Source organism: Calonectris borealis, chromosome 1 (assembly GCF_964195595.1).
Source record: "Calonectris borealis chromosome 1, bCalBor7.hap1.2, whole genome shotgun sequence".
NCBI classification, from domain to species: Eukaryota; Metazoa; Chordata; class Aves; order Procellariiformes; family Procellariidae; genus Calonectris; species Calonectris borealis.
The window spans coordinates 34,412,952-34,434,850 of record NC_134312.1 but is presented as its reverse complement, the minus strand read 5'-3'; the positions used below and the strand labels follow the sequence as shown (position 1 = coordinate 34,434,850).

Sequence of the window (21,899 nt, the reverse complement as noted above, 5' to 3'; positions counted from 1 at the left end):
CATTTCTGCCTTGCACATTAGGAGTCTGTGAAAGGGAAGGGAAGAATAACGCTATTCTTAGCCCCCTTTATAGGCACACAAAGTAAGGCAAAGAAATGTCACTTGCTGGGGGCGAGGAGGGTTTGTTCAGGAACCGAGGACAGGACCGCTGTGTTACTGTGAGATTGTCCTTCACGACAGGGCAAACGGGAACCTGCGGCTGACAGAGCCCTGTGCTAGCGGCTGTGCCTCCGCACACTCCCATCTTAGTCAACTCTTGGCAACGTCCTGGTTTCTTTTTTTCGCCCGAATTATTTTTATTTGTGCTCAAAGATCAGGCTGAGGTTTCGCCAGCGGGTGGACGGCATTACCTCGGGATGGGAATTCAAGCGACTTCAACGCGGGCGGACGACAACAAAGCCCAGAGCCACACTGCCAGGAGGCAGGGAGCGCCCCGAGGGCTCCCCGCAAGCGCCGCCCGGCCGCTGCCAGCCGCTGCCTCCCGCGGGGCAGCCCGGCCCTCCCCGCCGCCCCCGCCCCCCCCCGCCACCGCCCCCGGCCATCCCGCGGCGAAGCTCCCCGGCGGCTCCCCTCAAACTTCCCAGCCCGGAGCCTCCCGACGGCGGGTCCCTCTCCCCTCCGCGCCCGGCCATACCCCTGCGGACGGGGCGGCGGGGCGGTGCCTCCCCCCGGCCCGGCCCTGCCCGGCCCTGCCCGGCCCTGCCCGGCCCGGCGGAGGCGGTGGGCGGCACCTGCGGCCGCAGCATAAACCGGCGGCCCCTCCCGCCGGCCCCGCTGGACGGCAGGGAGGAGAGCAGCGCTCCCGCGGGAGCCGGGCGGGGGCTGCGGCGGCTCTCCAGCCGAGGGGCTGCGCCTGGTGGCAGCGGCGGGGCGGGGAGCTGCGGGGCACGGGCGCGCCGCCTCCGCCGCCTCCCGGCTGCGGCGGCCTCGCTCGCACGGCAGCAGCGGCAGCCTCCGGCGGGCTGCCCCATTGTTTGTCCGCGGGCGGAGGGCTGCGCTGCCCGCCCGCCCCCCGCCCTCGCCTTTGTGTGCTTCGGCCGGCGGCGGGGCGGCGCGGCGCCCGCCGTGATGCGCGCTGCGGGGCGGCGGGGGGTCCGCTCCTCCCGGTGAGAGGCGGGGAGGGACCCAGCCTGTGCCCCGGAGGTTTTTCACCCGCAGCAGCCGGAGGAGGGGGACTATGGACTGAGCGCATCGGTGTACCATGGAGTCGGGCATCCGCTTGAGCACGTTCTGCCTCCTCCTCTGCCTGGGGCCAGGTAGGCGGATGCCGGACCCGCCGGGCGGGCACCCGGCAGCGGGTCCGGGGGAGCTTCGCGGTGGCGATGCCCTGGTCCCCGGGCGGCCGCAGGTGCCGGGCGCGGGGGCCGCGGATGCTCGGAAAGTTGCGGTGTCGGCGGGTGTGGTAATGGCACTTTCTGGGTCAGTTGCAGGCTTTGGCGTGGACCCCTCGCTGCAGATCGACGTGCTGTCCGAGCTACAGCTGGGAGGCTCCGCGGAAGGCGTGCGCCAGGTGCCGGGGCTACACAACGGGAGCAAAGCCTTCCTCTTCCCAGGTACGGCCGCCCCCCGTCCGCCCGGCCCCGCTCAACTTTGGCCGCCGCCATCGGGCCCCTGCGCCGCGCACCGGGGCCTCGTCCGCCCCCCACAGCGAAGGGTTTGCCCGTTCCTGAAGCACCCGGGGTCCCTTCCCTTCTCTTCCTGCCCACTTTTCTTCCACTCTTCTTCTCCCCCCCACCCCCGCTTTTTTTTCACTTTTTTTTTCCTTTTTTTTTTTCCCTTTGACTGGTAGACGCTTAATTAAAGTACAGCAGGAACGGGGATGGCAGATGGCTTATTTTGTGAGTCGCGGGGTGCAGTGATGAATAATAGCACCACCCACTCTTCTGCTTTACTTGGGAAACGCTAAACATACCCCAGTTGCAGCTAAGGAAATGCTCACTGAAAGTTTCATGTGAATCGAGCAAAATGCTGAAATGAAGTGCCCTGGAGGAGTGAGGCAGATGGCTGAAAGTAAGACGATCCTCTTTTACCAAGGGAAAGTGGCCCTTGTGAGCTTCTGTGTCATACCCCTCGTGAGAAACAAAGAATGAGTTTTAGTCTCTTTTAATGCTTGTGATTGGTTTTTTGTTCATATTGGGACTAGAAATGAAGTAGTAGTCTTGTTCTGTCTTTCAAAAATGCATTTAGGAGGTTTCTTAAAAAATAATTAAACTTCCTTATATTGTAATTCATAAAGGACTGTAAAATAACCCTTAATGGCCAGTTGAATTTATTGGCATAAGTTACATTGCCCACACTTGCTCATTATCGGTGTATTTTTGAATTACACTTTAATAACGTACTGATAGCTTAAATGAAGCTGGAGTCAATGCTTTTAGGAAAAAACTCTATCTTAATTTAAAAAAAAAGCCTAAAAATGGCCTTTAAAAGCAAGTCTCTTCTCTGAAAGATGATGAAATGCTCTTTAGAAACATGACTAAACAAGAGCAAGGAATATGGCTCAACATTTGGTGGAGGAAGAGCAAATCTCCGCATCAGCCTGTAGTTTTAAAATAGGGGGACTTGATTGCCGGCTTCTTGTGTCATGCCAGGAGTTTCAGCTCGGATCTGAAAGCATTGCTAGTGCAACAGGCAAGAGGCTGTGTTTCCCATACAGAAGAGTTATAATTCAAGGGAGATAAGATCTGGAAAGGGAATTTCTTTTTCATGTTTGCGTTAATGAGATAATTTATCAGAAGCTAATAGTTGCCAAAGGTTTTTTTTTTTTCCAAGGTGCTCTCTCTAGCGGTGTTCTTCCCCGGTACAGCCAGCGTGTGTCACTATGGACATTAATGTGGAGACGCATGGGCATATGCTTTCAGAAACACTGACACATGCTGGTTTTAAACATCCGTGGTGGGCTTGCAGCTGCAGAGCGGGGTCCTCCGTGAAGGGGCGACTGCTTAGAATGGCAACACATTTGTGTGGCTGTGGGGTTCGTGTCCTAAAATAGCTGTAATTTTTAAGGTATGGTTCTGAGTTGAGGCCCCATTGTGCTATAATGGGTTGGGGTGAGGGGGAACTCAAAACTCCCTTTGACTTCAGTGATAACAAGATTAGAGGTTTGTAAGAGTAAGTCTTTTTATTGTATATTTTCCCAGTGTTGGGACAAAAAAATACTGGGTTACTGAAGAATTTTTTCAAGTGGTTCCCTCTTTCTAATTATGAGTGTACATAGTTCCCCAATGGGTTACTAGTTTAGTTGTAATAAAAGGAGATAGGAGTTTAAATTTTCACACCGACCTTCTTATTTTGTTGAGAGGAATTGAGGGAACAACAAGGATGAAAACACTTGGGTCTAAATGGTGGCTAAAGTCACTCAGTATCCCTTTGGAAGTCTTCAGTGCCCTGCGGGACTGGAGATATTTTTCCTGCTACTGTATAAGACGACTACTGATTTTCTAATAGTAAATGAGTTACTGAGCAGGCAGATTTTCATTTTTGAACTTGCATTTATAAATAGAGAAATTTCCTTCCTTGATCAGACCGCTGGGTCCACTTAGTCATTTTTGTTCTGTTCTTAGAGCTCACACTGTAGGAACATTGCTGCAATGTATGCCTCTTAATGTATGTATTTACAGAGTGTGAATTTCAAATGTACGTATGTGCTGACTTTAAATTTGGTTTTTGCCTATGTGTTTTTTCCTTATTCCAGCTAAAGCCTTCGTCCTAGACACAAATGATTTTGTGAAAAGGACACAACTTTAAATGATCTCTCAACTTACTCTGGAAGCTTTAACTTGTGATCCCTTGCCTTTTGGTTTCTTGAGATATTGAATCTTTTCTTGTACCATATACATATTTATGACACTTTAGTAAGTTGCCTTTTTGTTAGACCCCATTCTCAAATGGTGTAAAGCCTTACTTTACATATGTTTAAAACATACAGAAAGCCTAAATGCTGTTCTTTATTTTAGAAAGAAATTATGAAAGTGGCAGGTTGAACTGCCATCGGGTAACAGACAATTAAAGATACATGATGGGAAAATTGTACAAACAGCTAAAGCAGAATAGTCTCTTTCCTTCTGTTTCTAGGGGAAAAGTCAGTTTTGACTGCTTAATTAGAGGTAGCATCAATTTTCAATATAAGAGTTTTAGCATCTAATTGGCTATTCTGACATTTTTCTTTGTGTAATTGATTTTCAAAGGTACTTTTATTTCTAGGCCATAGAACACAGTACGCAGTTATTCTCTGAAGGTGGTTTTAATCTGTTACAGTCTATTCAAGAACATTTAGATTGTTCCTTATATGATTCCTGATTAAGAAATAACTTGAAATTTGCGGTCACTTGGACTGTGTTTTTGTGTAACAATCTGCTCTGTCACTGTACAAATCTTATAGAAAGTATCAGACTTGGGAAACAGAACTCTCCCCGCTGACTTGGGCCGAGGCCAACTGTACAAGATTCAACAAGGCCAAGTGCCGGGTCCTGCACTTCGGCCACAACAACCCCAGGCAACGCTACAGGCTTGGGGAAGAGTGGCTGGAAAGCTGCCCAGAGGAAAAGGACCTGGGGGTGCTGGCTGACAGCCAGCTGAACATGAGCTGGCAGTGTGCCCAGGTGGCCAAGAAGGCCAACAGCATCCTGGCCTGTATCAGAAATAGTGTGGCCAGCAGGACTAGGGAAGTGATTGGCCCTTGGCACTGGTGAGGCCGCACCTCTAATGCTGTGTTTTGGGTCCCTCACTACAAGAAGGACATGGAGGTGCTGGAGCGTGTCCAGAGAAGGGCAACGAGGCTGGTGAAGGGTCTGGAGCACAAGTCTTATGAGGAGCGGCTGAGGGAACTGGGGTTGTTTAGCCTGGAGAAGAGGAGGCTGAGGGGAGACCTCATTGCGCTCTACAACTACCTGAAAGGAGGTTGTAGCGAGGTGGGTGTTGGTCTCTTCTCCCAAGTAACAAGCAATAGGACAAGAGGAAATGGCCTCAGGTTGCGCCAAGGGAGGTTTAGATTGGATATTAGGAAACATTTCTTCACTGAAAGAGTTGCCAAGCATTGGAACAGGCTGCCCAGGGAAGTGGTTGAGTCACCATCCCTGGAGGTGTTTAAAAGATGTGTAGATGTGGTGCTTAGGGACATGGTTTAGTGATGGACTTGGCAGTGCTAGGTTAGTGGTTGGACTTGATGATCTTAAAGGTCTTTTCCAACCTTAATGATTCTATGATTCTATGACTTCAGCAGGATTAGATGCTGTGGTCTCGAATTTTAAAGCTTTTTAGCCTGATGCTCCTTGGTTGTAGTGGATGGTAGCACCTGAATGCTGCTGTAATCTGGCTCCAGTTAGCTGCAGGGAATTCTCTTTCTGGAAAAATGTGATTTGCAAAGTAATTGTAAAATGTTCCAGTGTAGCTTGTGGGAAGATACAATTATGAATAGAAAACGAGGAAGTCTTCCAAAATGTTAGTGTTGCTATATGTGAACATCTGCCAGCACTTCCTAGCCAACAGCAGATATTATTATGTCAAAATATGTTGAGAGGAAAATTATTCCTTTTCTGGTCAGAGCAGCAGAACAGAAGTCAGAATATCTACACCACAAGCTTCTCTCTGTTGGTGATTGTTTACATAAGCCAGTGACATTTTCAATACCTTAGTTTTCCCTTTGCAAAACAGTGATGACACTAAAGGTAAGGCCCAAATCAGGTGGGTGGATTGAAGTGTAATTAATGTATTTGAAGAAGGCTTTTGGGGAAATACCAATTGGCATTCTTATAATTCTTTCTTTAAATATACTGCATTAATACAATTTGAGGAGATCGGTAGAGATGAAAGTCAATGTGGCCATTTTCCTATGCAAACATGAACTTATTGCTGCAAGAGCACTTGTTGCATAGGTAACTGCATGGAAATTCGAAAAGGCAGACAAAACCACCAGCAACAGAGGCTGGAGGGTGTTGAGGGTTTTGAATGGGTTGACGTATCTGACTTAAGACTATGCTCAGAAGACTTACTTAACATTAAGCGCATGCAATGTCCCAATGAAGGCAGGTATTTCAACTTGCAATAGGAATGGTGTTCTGAGGTGTGAGAATCTAAATAAAGGCTGAATGTATATAAACCTACACACATATATAAATATGCCCATCAAAAGGTGTATATATGCCTCAGAGGAGGCTAAAGGGTGGGCAGAAGAGTGCAGTCAGATGGTTACAAGCACAGCAATATATATTTAAGGAAAAGATAAAAAGGGCATGGAAGTCACAAAAATGTGGGAGCTTGTGTATCTGAATGCAGAACTTGGAACTCATTCAGAGGGATAAGCTTTTTCTCTGGCAGTTAGGATATTTAACTCTTAATATGGTTATAAACAATACTTGGGTATTTCTGATGAGGAGGGACAGTTCTAGAGGCTAGATATGGTGTATTCTGATGGGGAACAAGATGTGCTATAAAACACCAAAGAAAGAATTTAGTCTGTCAGTGTGATGCATGAAAGGACTCAGCACTACTGTTCTTTGAATTAGGGCTTGCTGGCACAAACTGCTGGCAGGAAAAAAAAACCCTAAACCAGGCCTGTTGGTGTAAATGATTTGTTACATATTGCTGCATGGCTGGATCATTAGCCCACTATTTTAAAATGCTAGCAAGACAATATTACTATATATATAAAATAGATATCTTGTATCCCTTTGGAAAGATCACTGTTTTTTGGCCCATGATATCATCTCTAGACATTACTAAATTAAGAGGCTAAAAATAAAGCTTTAAAACTAGATGCGAGTAAACTTTCTTTCATTATAGGAACAGGATTCACGTTGCCTGTGCACTTCACACACTTTTTTCCTTGCCACCTGTCATTGAAACTATGGACAGATGCTTTCTCCAGCTGAGCCTGCTGAAAATATTACTGTTCCCAGCTGCTTGTCACTGCCCGGGAGCTAGAGGTTACTGTCCCCACAACTTTTCCAAAGCAAGAGATCATATGAGCATTCCCATGTCTGCTGATGGCAAAGTCGGCCAGCTTCAGGAGTGAACCTCGCTGACTGCAGTGACGTGGATTAGAGAGTCCTGTAAAATCCCCTTTCTCCAGCTGTGCTCGAGACCTGAATTGTCTCCCAGAGGAGCAGTAACAGACAGCTGGGGGAGAGGATGCTAATGTTGCCAACTGGCATGCCTGACTGCAGAGTGAATACCTATCTGCAGCTTTTTTTTGTCTTGGAAGCAAGCTGGTTTCTCTTCAGAATCAGGAGACTTACTGAATCCTCAAAATGTGGGACCTCCAGCATAGAGATCATCTGTAGATAATAATTCCCAGATTTTTTTGCTGAGGTGAAGAAAGCCCCTCACCCCTTAGTTTTGGGAAAGGCTGAGATAATTGAGTTTAATTTCAGTAAATACTGGAGTGTTTTTCACTGTTAGAAATGCCTAGTATAAGCAATTACTCTATGACGATGCGGTAGCCAGAGAGATCCAGGTTTTGGCATACCTGGAACAACAGCGTATGGCTTTCACCCTGCTGCCCCCATCCCCTTCCACCTCTGGCACGTTCCAAAGTCACCTCTGCACCCGTGCAAACAGTAACTCTTTTGGTACGGCACTGCCAGGGTTGTGATGGGTGTTGCTGGGGAGCCAGGCTGGATGTTGAAGGAGAGCCCCGAAGAGCTGGGCTGCCTCTGCTGGGGCTGCAGAGCAGGGACTGCTGCTGAGAGGCATCCCCTTGCTCCAGATGAGCTGAATATTCAGCATCCCTCTCCTCCTGTCAGCAGTGTTAGCAAGAGGAGGTTTTTGGGAAGTGTCTGCTGCTTGAAGAGCCTGCTCCAAAAAAACAGGAGGTAGTATGTGAGAATCCTGTGTCCAGTTCCCATCCCAACCATGCTGAGTTACCATGCATGGAGAACTAGGATGCACCTACCCACTGCATAACCGTACACTGCTGAAGAATCATGAATATACCTATTATTGGAGACTGCATTGTTTGCTAACTGCTGCCATGCTGGCTTATCTGCAAAATAGAAGGGGAAAAAGTTATGGGAAGAAAAAAACCTCAAATATTGTGGACCTGTGGTTGATGCTTGTAATGGCACAGCAGAGGGTAGAACTGGGAGGTGCAAAGTGAATGGGGACCTAATATACCGGAGATACTAAGGAAACTCAGGTTTCTAGAGAAGAAAAGCTTGTAATCCCTGTATGTAGTCATTAGTGCATGGTTGATACAAACTAATGTTAAGGAATGACAGAAAACTTAGCCTGTAGCATTTGGGGATTGTAACTGTCTTAATGCTGAAAGTTTCAAATAAATAATGTTGCTGAGAGTGTGTATTAAGCATATAAAGCATCACAAAGGCGTAAGTGTAGAGCTATGAAGTTGTTTTAAGTATGGCTCTGAAAATGATATCATTGTTCATTGCAAGAAAAGATATTTTATGTAAAATGTTCTTTTTTTGTCTTGTATCTTTTTTGTTTTTCTACAATGGGCTTTTTGGGGGGAGGGAGAGGAAATAAGCAGAAATTAAATATTTCCTCCATAGCCTTTGGGTATTGTGTGTTAGGTAGTTTTTTTTGTACTCTCATCTCTTACCATGTGTCTTGATACGGGTTCTTGTCACCTTTCAGTCTGTTAAATTCTTAAGAGCACGGATTCTGGAAGAAGCTACAGCATGGGGAGAGAAATAATACCTGCTTTCTGGTGTAGGCACTGAACCTTACCTACCCAGATCCCCTCGGGAGACGGTGCCAAGCAGCATGGCTTCCGTGGCTTTGCCTGGGCTTGGTGGGACAGCTGACACTTCCAGCCTCTGCTACTTCAACCTTTGCAGTGAATTAGTACCTGAATTTATTAATCGGTGAGGGTTTGACTCCAGTTAGAGGAATGTCATATTTTATTGTGTTCTCATGGCCTTGACCTGGTGCTTTTCACAGCCATCTACTGTCTGCAATAAACTGAAGTGCCTGGAGATCTGTTTTCTATTGGGACAATGCTGAGTGTCTAAGACTTTTTTTTTTTAATGAGAGTTTGGTTGTTCAGGTTGGTTCAAATAACCATGCTCCATTTCTACATTCAGTATTGCCCAAAATAATTCATACCGATTAATAACAGACAGAATTGCATTTGCTTGTTCCTACCTTTACAATCAGTCCTCTTCTAAAATATTGCAAGTACAAAACCCTTGTTGAGGCTAGTATTATCTCAGGGCTCAGCCTGGCATATTTGTTGGAAAGCTGAAAATGAGTATGATGTGCAGCTCTGGGGCATGTATGGAAGGAAAATACATGAAGATGTTGTCAGCGTGGTGATGTGGGGCAGAGCCCTAGTTGGTGCCATGAGAAGGGTAAGGATAGTCAGAGGAGCGGAGGCCAAGGAGGCCTTTCTCCATGTCGTCATCCCCATCAGGAGCAGCCGAACGCAGATGGCCACTCATCAGACAGCCTCTCCTGGCAGCGTAGCAGGGTGCAGTGGTCTCAGCTGAAGTCGAAGAGGTGATGTTGACAGCAAGGCAGCATCTGTCCTGCATGCTGGAGAGAACCTGGCACCTGCAGCACATGTGCTCTGAGAAGGGGGGACAGTGACTCTTCTGGGTAGCTGTCAAGCGCATCTTTCCATGTTGCTGGGGGAGGATTGCATTAGCAAGGGGTAGTGACGTGGGAAAATGAGGTCTTGCTACCCTTATGTAATTGCTTCTGCTGTGACATAGTTCTGTAGTCATGAAGCGTGGCTGAGACTAGCTAGGTTAATGGGTTTTTTATGGTTTTTCCCCCCATTGCAGCACAGTTCATTCTCCAGTGAGGTTTCAGAGAGGACAGCATAATTTCCTACACATTCCTTCATCTAGGACAGTCTTAATATCTGTTTCCCCCCCCATTTTCACCCTACTGTTTGCTTATATGATCTGGGAAACAGGTTTCCTACTCTCACCCCCTGGCTTCCATTCTCCCAGTCTGTATCCCCCAGGGCATATAGGTGCCGGCTTGGAAAAATAATTCCAAGAATGGTTGACTTCCACTGAGTCTAAAGGGAGGTACAGAACTGAGCTTGTAAGTTATTTGAAACCAGTGGTAAGAGCTGGAGATTATATATAGCAGTCATGGGAAACTGCTCTTCAGTTCCCTATATTTTGTCCCATTTGGTCGTGTGCCAAGGCGCAGATCCACAGAGCAGCTGTGTTCTCCTACCTGCACTGCTAAGGTAGAGCTGAATAAGGGACGAAAAATTATATTTCACTGAATTTTTTCTGTCCTTCTGTTTTGGCTAAATTCCTCTAATTTTGTCACAATGTTTAAGGAATACTAATTTTTCCATCTCAGTGTTGTCTGACAGATTTCTTCTCAGGAAAATCTGAGAAGAAATACAATAAGAAAGGGTATTTCAATTTTTCATTTTTTTTGCCTGGTCATGTTTTCCATGATAAATACCCATTATGAATGTTCACTCAGATATTTCAGGTAGCTGTTACTGAACTTTAAAAACTTAAACCAAACTTGTAGCAAATACGTTATTGAAGTTATGGTCCTGCTTAGGGAGTAAATGTCCTTTTTTTTTTTGTCTTTTTTTCTTTTTCTTTTCTTTAAACCATGTTTGGGTGGAAAAAAATGCTGTAGCCATTTTCAACATGGAAGAATTTTACAGCAAAAATTTCTTATTATTTGTTACGTTAAACAACATCTTTTTTGCTTTTCTTTTTTTTTGGTGCATACTTTTTTGGCGGTCTGTGATCCTGATGACTTCAGAGAGAAATAAGATCTTAGAAAAATGACTTTTGTGTTGAGCCATCTTGGGAGATGCTACTCAACTCTGTGCTGTTGCAAGGTGCTAAAGCAATGGGCATGGTATAAAAAGACAAGCAGACTAAGAGAGACTTCTGAAGACAGTGTTCAAAAGAGTTTTAGCAGATTAACATGTTTGCAGCAGCAGCAACATTGCTATGATAGACTGTAATGTTTCCAAAGGAGCCATTACAATCAATACTGCTAGTGATCCATAACTGAGAACTCTTTTAGTGGAATTTGAGTGGCAATTTCCCTCTCTAAAAATGTAGAGGGAGTATAGTAAGAAAAAGACCTCCAGTTGTAGAGTTGCTCTCTCTGTTAGACAGAGCAATGTTTATAAGGTTTCCCCAGCATAAATGCTTACTTAAGTATAATTAGACGGTGGTAACATCCATACTGTTTATCCTATCAAGAAAAGAAGACACGTGCCAGCCTTGAATCCGTGGCTGGAAGTCTACCAGTCTCTAAATACAGCTGCATAATACTCCAGAAGGGTTCCAAAGGAACTTTTGTGGTTTTGAGGTACTTTTTTTGGTTTTTGAGCTTTGCTCAGCTCTCATTCAAGGGGTGGGGTAAACCTGAGGAAAACCTTGTGTATCCTGGTCACTGATGCTTTTTTTAAGAATCCCTGCATATAACATTAGCGTTTGAAGTGAAATATACTGTAGTAAGAGATCTGGGAGCTTGAATTTTTTTTAAACTGAGATTGTGTCTGGATTATTGCATTCACTCTGGGTTTCTCCATTTCAGAAAAATACCAGTGAATTGCAGAGAGTGAAAAGAACAACAGCAAACCTGATTATACAGTAAAAAGGACTGGCTTACTCAGAACTTGAGTATGTACAGCTTGTCCAAGCAATGACAAAAGTGTTGTATGATAAGTGCCTAGTATTAGAAGATTCTTAGAGGTTTAAAATGAAGGAATTATTTAGTATTCAAAGAGCTAGAGGTAAGAGTAATGTAATGATATTATAAATGGAGGGGATTTAAGATAAAAGGAGACTTTCACAGTGAACTAGTTTAGACTGTGGAATAGCTACCAAAAGGAAGTCTCCAGACTTTTGATATTGTAGAAGATAGCTAATGTTTCATAGATTTTTTATTTCATGCTATGTTGTAGTCATTGTGTGACATTCCGTTAATATGCTAAGGATGGGGTGGGTAACGCTGTAAGTCTTTCTATACTCTGCAAATCTGGAGTGTTGGTGGAATTGTTCTAGTATAGGGAGAGATTTTCAAAGACACAAAGGGGCATCGAACACCTAATACTCATTAAAATCAAACCGGTGCCTTTGCATTCTCCCTAAAACTGTTCCTTGGTGCATTTAAGTATGTTTTAGTGGTACTCGGTTAAAACAAGCCTGCAAGAGCAAGGAAATAAGGGTTTGGAAGCATTTCTAATTTTAACTCATCCAAGCTTATAAATTGGGCATGTGTTTAAAACCTGTAGCTGATTCACCGAGGCTAACAGACATATTTGTAGAAGCATGGACTTCATTAATACCTGATTTAAAAGAAGTTTTCTTGCAGGAGAATCTGAACACTGGTCCCCCTCAGCTTCCTTGGGACCTCTGGCAATGGTAGCTTGAGTGCCCTGTGTACTTTCTGTTTGCCCTGCTCATAGCTGAGCTGTGCGTATGGTATTCCTTGGTATCCCTTCTCTTTGATGTTCCTAATTCAAAATCTTTCTAACTTTTTCTTTTCCTGGCATTAAAACAGGTGAGTAGAGATTTTTCTGAGAATGCCAGTACGGCTGGTGGCTTGAGTGTCCCTCCTCTCCCCTCTGGTGTGCTCCCTCTGGCACTCCCACCTCGTTTCTGCTGATACCTGAATTCTCTGTACGATTCAGTGTCCTGCCTTCTCCTCCCATCTGGTGCTGTTTGCTCAGCCACTGCTGGAGCTCTATTGTGGCTAGCAATAGAGTTGCTGGATGTGCCTGGCATGCTTCAGATGTAATCTTTTTCCAGTGGTGGCCTTCCTACCCCTGCCTTGCTGTGCTGCTTTTGCTGTTGGGATGAAGGTTTGGGTTTTCTGGAGCTCTCTAAGTTGGTGACTGTTGACCATTCTTTTGTGTCAGAAGTTAATCTTTCATGCAGACCACGTCATTGTGGTCATCTGCGAAATTAAGACGGATCTCATATTAATGCTTCCTTAAGCTCACCATTGTGTTGTATGAAAATAAATCAGCCTTAACACTTAGAAGTTTGATGAGCTGAAGGCAATTAACCCTAATGTGGGTAGGTACAAAAACAATTATACCCCAGAAAGCCAGAGGTGAAGGAAAGCTAGGATGAGAGATGCAAACCATTGCGAAGAGGGAGAAACAGATTCTTAATGGGGAAAAAAGCTACACTCTCCAGGGTGTCCACAAATGATTGGGGTTGGGCTAGATGATCTCAAGAGGTCCTTTCCAGCCTAAATGATTCTGTGAAACAGAGGCTGCAGGTGGTAGGTCCTCAGGAGCAGCATACGGGTCACAGGGAAAGGAGCTTTTGAGAGAAAATGACCAAGCAGAGATCATGAGTAGGTCTTACTGACACTTGCGCAGTGAGCACCAAGTGAGGGAGAGATGTGGTCTATTGCTCAGAGGATATAGGAGTATCTACACCCAGCATGATCCTAATCCAGAGGTGCCATGCTGGGTGCCGGTCTTCTACAGTCTGTTATCGTATGACCCAGTTCACCGCTGGAATATGATATATTTGAGAAGCCTGAATTATGTCATATCTTCCAGGAGAAGGGTAGTTCATGTAATCCAGCTTGATCTACACCTAGCATAATCTGCTTGCGTGCTTTATTATTGCGGTTAAGTTTGTACTTTATTGTTTTTAATTGATTAGACTTTGTTTACTTTTGGTAACCTGCTTTTTCATTTGGAAAAACGCTGACAACACTGCTTCCTCCTCTTGTCCTCCCCCTCGGCGTGACTTGAATAACTTTTTAAATCCTGACCGTGCTATACGACTAGGGACTGGAAATAAATTCAGTCTTTTAGCAGTTCTCATGTGTGTCATGCCCTTATTACAGTACCAGTAGGGCTGGAAGGCAATGCATTATTTTTCTTGTGCTCTTCAGTCTGTTTCCCAGTGTTAACAGCATTTCTTGGTGTGATATTTTTCTTTGTTGTTAGGTCAGTTTGACACAAAGTGCTCATATGACAGTATGCAGCCAAGCATAACGAGGTGCATATGCCACAGATGGCAGCAGCAAGGAAAACAAGACAGGCTTGATTTTCTCCACAGGTTTCAAGGTGTTCTCAAAGCAGCTTCTAGAAAACTGCTCTGTGCCTAGAGCGGTGTGAATGTGTGCATGTATATATACACATATATATTTATAAAGCTATAGTAGCTGCAACCTTTTAAATGTAGCTGGAGCCTGTCTTGAAATGAAGCAGCAGACAGAAATCCCATTCTACACTACCTCTGTGTCCTTGTTCAAACATAACAGGTTTTATAGTGGTATTGGCCATGAAAAACCTAAACATCATCATCGTAAGTGGCAGCATTTGATACTAGCTATGGGGGAGCGGATACAAAGAGTCTTCGGAATTTAAAGAGGAATTGAGAAGAGTGTTGGAATATAGACTAGGGAAAACTAGTAATCAAAAAAGCTATTGCATCATCTAATTTATAACCCAGAACCTATCAATCACCAGAAAGCATTACAATAATAAACACCTGGGGCAGAGCATACCATACAGCACACATTTTAATTTCCTAGGAGTGGAATTTCTATAACAAGAACAGAAGTTGTCTTTTATCTTTGTCACTTTGTTGTCACATAATAGGTCCCCACTGAGTAGCACCCTCTCTCCTGGTGATAGCATCTTGCATGATGACATAGTTACAGTGAAAGGGGTAGTATTTCTTGCAGGCAAGGAACAGTGGTTTTCTGTATCATGTATGCATTTAAAAATTCCTGAGAGTACTTTTGTGTGGCGCTTCCCCCTGCGTTGATGCGCACACTCCTTGTATTCCTTTCAGAAATGTTCAGGAGCACACATTCACATTTTCTTTGGCAGTTTGGTGGGAGTTGTTTTAGTAACAATCTAGCGTTAGTGCCACAAAGAATTGTTTCACAGCCGAAATCCCAAGATCATCTCAGGGGTTTGGCCGTGTTTTGAAAGAGCGTGATTGTATTTCAGTGGCTAGTGCCTGAACAATTATTTTGTAGACTCACAGGGACGCAAAGGAGGTTGTTTCAGCAGGGGAAGTCAGCAGTCAGGCTGTGGGAAGGTAAACTTAGCATTGCAGAAAGACTCAGCTTGAGGTGACTTTCCCTGTTTTCTGGGCTTGATGTGACTTTCCCTGGTTTCTGGAAGCAGCCAGTACATAAGCTCAGAAGCTTAGCCCAGCCAGTAGTATAATCACTCTGCAACTAGCATTGTATCATCTCTTTTGCAGAATGGTCCTAGACAGAAACAGACTTTCAGTGGTATAATTGTCAATTTACAATGAATGCACAATATATTACAGCCGAAGTTTGCCCCAGAGAGGCTTGGATTTGCAAGAGTAATCCAAGTCAGTGCCAGGAACTGGCAGAAATGGTTGAGGGCTTGCTGCCACTCAATTATCCCATTCTGTCATGTCGGGTAGCGGGTTTTCCCCCTATTAAATACGTCCTATTTTAATTTCATTTGCATAGTTGACGATTTTTAATGTTCCTTTAGTTTAAAAAAAAAAAAGTTAAAAAATCAAACAAGCTTAACAAACTAAGCAAAAATTCCCTTGGGACTTTGACCACGGAGAACAAAACATTACAAAGCACTTTGAAATCAGGTTTACTTATGCAAATGCACAAACTACTCCCGATTACACAAGCAAGTTGGGTCCTTAATAATGATTTGGTTACTTCAGATCAGAACCATTGCAGTTGCAGCTGTACTCAAGCATATGTGTCCAGGCTCTCAGTACCTTTTCCCCCTCTTATCCCACAGTGGATTTGTGTTCTCAGCTATGCCAAAATGACTTTAAACACACAAGTATGTAGCTTGTAGGTGAGCCAGAGTTTTGGTCAGAAGTGATGTGATTAACATTTTTTCAGGATATAAGTATGAACAGTCAATATAATTGGGGGACAAATGTGTCTGTGTGTGTGTGTGTGTTCAGAGAGAGGTCCTTTTTCTAGTCTCCTTTGTCAGCCCGTTGAGACTCCTGGGACTTTGCGTATTGTTTGAGCTGGAGGAAAGTCCTTGCTGGATGACACACCAAAGCTGTAGTTGACATTCAGAATAGAGAAAGCTACAAAGCAAAGGCATTTGGAACCTCCCCAAATGCTGCAAGAACAAACTGTGACATTTTTCCCCTTGTTTTTATTTGATTTAATGATTTGGCTTCAAGTCCATTTTTGTTTCGATTTTTTAGTTTCAGCTGAAGTGCGTTTTGTCCTCCTCCTTTTCTCCTTCCTATCCGTTGCAGCTCTTTCTGCATACATCCTTGTTGAGCCATTTCTTTAATGGAAATAAGAAGGGAAGCACCAATAAGAATTGGTGGTCACTGTGGTGGTGTCTAAAGGGCAGTTCGTGGGGTATCCCCCCTAAACAGTCTGTAGGGTATCCCAAGGCCCTGATCATTCAACTTGGGAGATTTACTAGAGTCCTTGCTCCCGGTATTCGTGAGTTTTTGTTCTGGTGAGACCAGGTTGTACCCAGTTTACAAGGAGCACTTGGGTGCATAAAAGTCTAGATGTACCCGTTTGGATCTGGGTTGGATGTACTATTAGACCGCAGGCCCAGTGTTCACCCAAACTTGGGAACTGGGCAGTGCTCCTGGGCCCTGCAGGTCGCGCACACCCTTTGGGAATGGCTCCAGTGGGAGTCTTACAGGGTCAGTGTTTACCCCGTATCTTGTAGTCTTTTAAACTTGAGGTGGAACTGCCACACCTTCCCCCAGGCTCCCGCAGAGCTCCTTTCTACGGCCTTGGGGAAACCAAGTCAGGTTCACGTGGGTTTGGAAAACTGTAGCTGCTCCTGTTTTGCTATTCTCTCTGAAACGATTGGGAATCTATGAGAAAGGAATGAACAAATGTATAGGAAAAGTAGCTCAAAATGTTTTATCTTATGTGTTGGTTCAAATAAAGAGTCAGGTGTATTAAAAAAAAAAAAGGGCAAACCAATCAACCTTCCCACTGAAATATCTAAAGCATAACACATCCAGCAGGGTTTTGGTCTAATAAAGGTTGTTTTACTTCTTTCTATCTTCAGTTTTCATTTCAGGAATGCAACTCCTAAATTTGAATGCACCGTGCTCCACTTAAAAGCCCACTGTACCCTTTCAACCTTGTAAAGATTCTGCTTTTGGATTGGCTTTGCATGCTGCCCCATTTGCTGGGAGCAGCTTAGCCCACATTGGTTACTTAAATAAAAGAACAATATAAGGTAAACAGTCTGAGATATTGCTGCCCTTTGTAGGCTGTGTGAGATCCCTAGTTAAGAAAAAGATTAGCCAAAAATGTTAATATGGGGAAGTGATATGATGTGAATATATGCTTGTGACATGACACTGATCCCAACTAGTGTAGGAAAATGAAACAAAATTGAGCTAGCCTTATTTTACTTTTCAGACTCTTTTTAGCCTGCAGTTCTCCTCCTTTTTCTCACAAATCACTAGAATTTAATTTGGGTAGTTCAGCAAACCTACAGTCAGAAGCAGAATTGATTTATAGATGCTGCTATTAAAAGCTGATTATGAGCACACAAAACAAACTGTGGAGCTCATTTAGAATGCCTCCTTCAAAGACTCTTCTGCAGGAGTTTGTTTTATAATTCGCTTCATACTGTATGTTTAGCTTTAGATGCACTTCAGAAACTCAACAGCACGCCCTTTGCTAAGACAAGTTATCCATTCCATTTAATAACTGTTTGTTTTTATTGTGGACTGGAAAACATCTGTAATGAATGGCTTGTCCTAAACCGTATTTGCATGTAGTCTTTTCACTGTGCAATTTAGCATGCTGCTGGTGCTATGTATGGAAGCTTTCCTGCTTACCTCCAGTAACTTGCTCATGGCTGCTTCCAACACCTTTTTATTTTGCGGGGAGGGAGGTCGGCTGGTAATGGCTGGATCAGTTGCCTGATACAGTTCCTTGTATGTTTGCATGAATGCAGTTGTCACCATAGGGATGAGGAGAAGGAATTAAAGACTGGTGGCAGAGCAAAGGGTAGAACCGCCTTTTTCTGCAGCACCAGTTTAGATTGGTGGAAGTGCCTTTGGACCTGTGGAGTGAGCACTGTTGAAAGTTAGACTTACTGTCTTGGTTATAGTGTAGTAATTATCATCTCATGAGCATGACTGAAATAACAATGTCAACACTTGACACCTCCAGGAGACACTTGTGTGACTTTTGTGTTTGCTGCAAAGCTCTGACTGCAGATTGTCTCTGAGAGGGAAAATGAGTCTCAGTTATGACAGCTATCGCAAGCACAGGGTAGAGGCGGCTACTAAGTTTGTCCTCTGAAGGGCTGAGTTCCTGCAGGTCTTATGGTCACTGGTTTTCTTCACTGGGTTTTCAGATTGCTTTGCAATGTTAGATCTTAAAAGACTTGGTTTTCTGCGCCTGTGGCCAGTTGATCACCTCATAACTAGATGTTGCAGCTGAAGGTTGACCACCACCTACTGTTTGTCTGTGTCCTTGTAAATCGTTATCATTGCCAACCACGGTATAAGTTAATTCTCCCTTCCTCCAGCCTCCTTCCCCCAGTGTGCTGTGTTGTTTTCTGTACTTTTGCTAACTTGCACGTCTCAAACCAGCCACATGTGTTACCACATGAGCGTCCTTCTAAAGGCATTTCCATGCTTTAACTTGAACAAGGAGTGCAACATACTTTGAGTTTGGATTTTTGTTTCTTTCATTGTCACTTTGCATTTCATTCTTCTATAAATTAAAGATCGAGTGTTGACACTATGGGTTTGTGAGTTGTCATGGTGTGGTCAAACCAGACATATGCAATATTCTAGGAAAGTAAACCCAATATATAAGTATCATGTCTAGAGACAAATTTCTCATTCAAACTAATAGTTCTTTCCTTATTTTTGCACTCTAATATAAAAAGATTTATGCCTTTGGTTTTGTGTATTAGAAATGTTCACAGTTTATGTAACTGTTGAGAAACCACAAATTATTATCCGAGATATAACAGTTTGATTTTCCAAGCTATTATGGAAGAAGTCCCGTTCCAGTAAAGTGTTTTCCTCGGGTCTTAAAATGATTACTAGAAGCCAAATGTCAAGAACAAGCCTGAATCAGTATTTATTGAGCACAGCTGGTGATCTATCAAGCACCTACCACTAGTGTTCAAAGGTAATTGGAATGAGGGATTTGCACTGTTGTGTTAGTGTAAAAAGAATGGATCTAATGGATCAAGGACCTTTCAGTGGTCTTTCTTTAAGAAATCCACCTGGTGCCTGCCCTGAGCAAAGGGTGTTGTGCTTCATCAGAATAGTAATAATTCAAAAGGCTGTGTAGCTCTTTGATACAGCAAGTATGAACTGACCTACTTGCAATACCAAAAGCGAGTGGCCATGTGTTTTGGCAATTTAATACTCTAGCAGTTAATGTGACGATAATCTTAATATATAGGCTTCCAGCATGATCTAATCAGGTCTTGATACTTTCGTCGGTATACGAGAAAGTAGCGTAAGGCCATGACAAATGATTATAGGGTACCCAGATAAGGTTTTATAGATAAAAGGATGGAAAGCTCTGGTCCAACCTAGTGATTGGGTAATGATTCACAGGGGTGACATGAGCAGACTTCAAAAAAGATTCCTGTCTTGCAGGTGTAGAGGCAGCTCCGTGTTTCCCCCTCCTCTCTCAGTGCAGCAATGAGGACTGGGAGGGCTCTGGAGAGCTCCACATGATGGCGAGGGTTTGTTTCCTTGCTAAAGCACAGGCCATCTGTAGCACAGTGTTTGCATCCCAATAGCTCCAATTAGAATAAAAGTGCATGTAGGAGGGGGAGGTAATTATTTATGTCTGTTTGGAACTGGCCTTCTGTAATGGTAGGGGTGATATGCATATACTTTCTTTGATCAGTTGCTAATGGGAATATCATAGGAATTTGGTAGAAATTAATACTTCTTTCTAATTGAAAAGTTGTGGATTTTATTTTTGTTATGTAAGCATAGTCTCCATGGACTATTTTCCACTTCCAGCATAGAGCATTTATGATTTCCACTGGTAGGGTGTGATAGTAGTTAAAACCAGGAACGCTATAGAGGGATAAACCAGAGGGTAACTGGGACAGAGAGGCACCCTAGCATCTTCCAGCGTTCAGAGCTGCGCAGGGAAAATCTGGATTCTTGGAAAAAGGTAGTTTTTCTACATTTCTCATCTTCCTTCTTACTACCATTTCATTGTCTTGAGGGAAACCTGAAAGAAATCCATTGGAGACAATGGGAGCAGAACAAGAACAGCCAGGGAATTTTCTGCAATTCTGCTATTTCCCACAATCTGACATGACTTTCTCTTTTTTGTCTTGCTTGACTTTTTTTCCCTCCAACCCTCTTCCTATCTCCTGTTTTCCCATCGAATTCACATTTGATATGTATACCTCCTATCTTTTCTTGCTGCCATATTAAGCCATAAATATTGTGCGTCCAACTCCAATATGCATCCATGGAAATTGATAGTATCTATTCAGTATCTTAATGCCTCGATAGATTCCTGTGTGCTCACTCTCTGCATTGCAGTGAGACTGAAGTGACCAGACACAGAAGCTGTTGGATGAAGGACCTATGCAGCTTCTTCACTATCACGTTCACGTGGATGTGTGCCTTATGAGCCCTGTATAAATGGCAGGGAGGTGAGAGATGATGATGTGGCAATCATCTTTATAGCCCTTTTTCTCCACCCTTCCCTTTTCTCCTAGCAACTCCTGCAATGTTTCAGGTGAGGGGGGATCAGCCTGAATCAACGTGGCTGAAAAAACATGGGGTGTTCATGGTGTATACTCTATAGGCTTGTTTCTATAATCTCATTGTCTACTGAAGTCAAAGTGAAATATCTCTACCAAGAAAGTTTAAAAGAAGTATAAAAGGTTGTTGGAAGGACAAGAGTGTTGTTACAAAGTAGTCACAATTATTAATATATAAGCAAGATGATTTCCAACATTCCAGTGGTCCCAGCTTGCTCTGGATTTGTCCTCCCACTTTTATTTAGTTTAAGTTGCAGTGCTTGTCCTGACTGAGGCTTCTGAGGCTGCAAGCCCTTCAGGCAGGGGAGCTCTGCCCCTCAGGGCAGGCACTTTTTTGACTCTGCACACAAGCACGCAAATACAGTTTGATTGTACTCTGTCAGATCATCTGTCATTAATCAAAATGAGATTGTTCTGATGTTTGTGGGCCCAAAAGCAGACTCTGTAGATGCTGTAATGATAATGAACCTACCATAGAAGAGGATGTTGGCTGGGCTTTCTAAGTTGAGAAACCCAGCTCCCCCTCCATGGCAAACAGGGTTGGAGGATGTGCTTTGCATCTAGGAATCAGACTCTATAGGCTTTTAAGTGCGTTCCACATCTGTATTTTCCTGTGTTCTTCTGTATCTTGGTAGGAAAGCTGCTGCTGAGGGCTGCAGTCCGTGAGGATCCTGTGATCGTGATTAGAGAATGTGTTCCTTGTGTGTCCTTCCTCTGCTCTGTCTCTTGGGAGTAGATTGTTTACATTGCTAGAAATTGTTAATGCAGTTAAACTATCTTCCAGCATGCAAACCTATGTCATTCCACTCTGTTAGTGTCCCTTGGCTAAAAATGAACTCTGTGATGTAATTGCATTTGAGTTGCCTTATGATTTATTAACAATTCCATTAAAATACCGTGGATATCTGCTACAGTGCGGGAGTTACGCAATCCACAGTAGAAAAGACATGAAGTTTCACGAAAAAAAGCTTTGAATGATCTTTTCTTTCTTTTTTTTCCCCCTTTTTTTTTTTGTCTTTTGGATTCCCCGTTGTAAAAAAAGAATCAAATTCTTGATTTACACACAGCATGGTGTGACACTGAGCAGGAGCTTGGTTAGGACTTCAGGGTTGTACAGGTTGTTGCATTTCTTAAACACATACTAAAAAATATTCCTGGTCCATAAACCACAATGAACTGTTTGCTGTTAATACAGAGTAGCATCTTCATAGGTACAGCTTAAAGAATAAACCTGTTTTTAAGA

The 21,899-nt window shown here is 43.8% G+C and overlaps 1 protein-coding gene across 1 annotated transcript in view; it reads left to right on the top strand.

Moving 5' to 3' along the window:
* Positions 1-758: 758 nt before the first annotated feature.
* NELL2 (neural EGFL like 2) overlaps positions 759-21,899 on the top strand; it is a 155,894-nt gene continuing 134,753 nt past the window's right edge. Inside the window, exons 1-2 of the mRNA XM_075148205.1 lie at positions 759-1,256; positions 1,425-1,553. Of these exons, the coding sequence (XP_075004306.1) occupies positions 1,202-1,256; positions 1,425-1,553 (184 nt within the window). The 5' untranslated portion in view covers positions 759-1,201. The remainder of the gene's footprint in view (positions 1,257-1,424; positions 1,554-21,899) is intronic.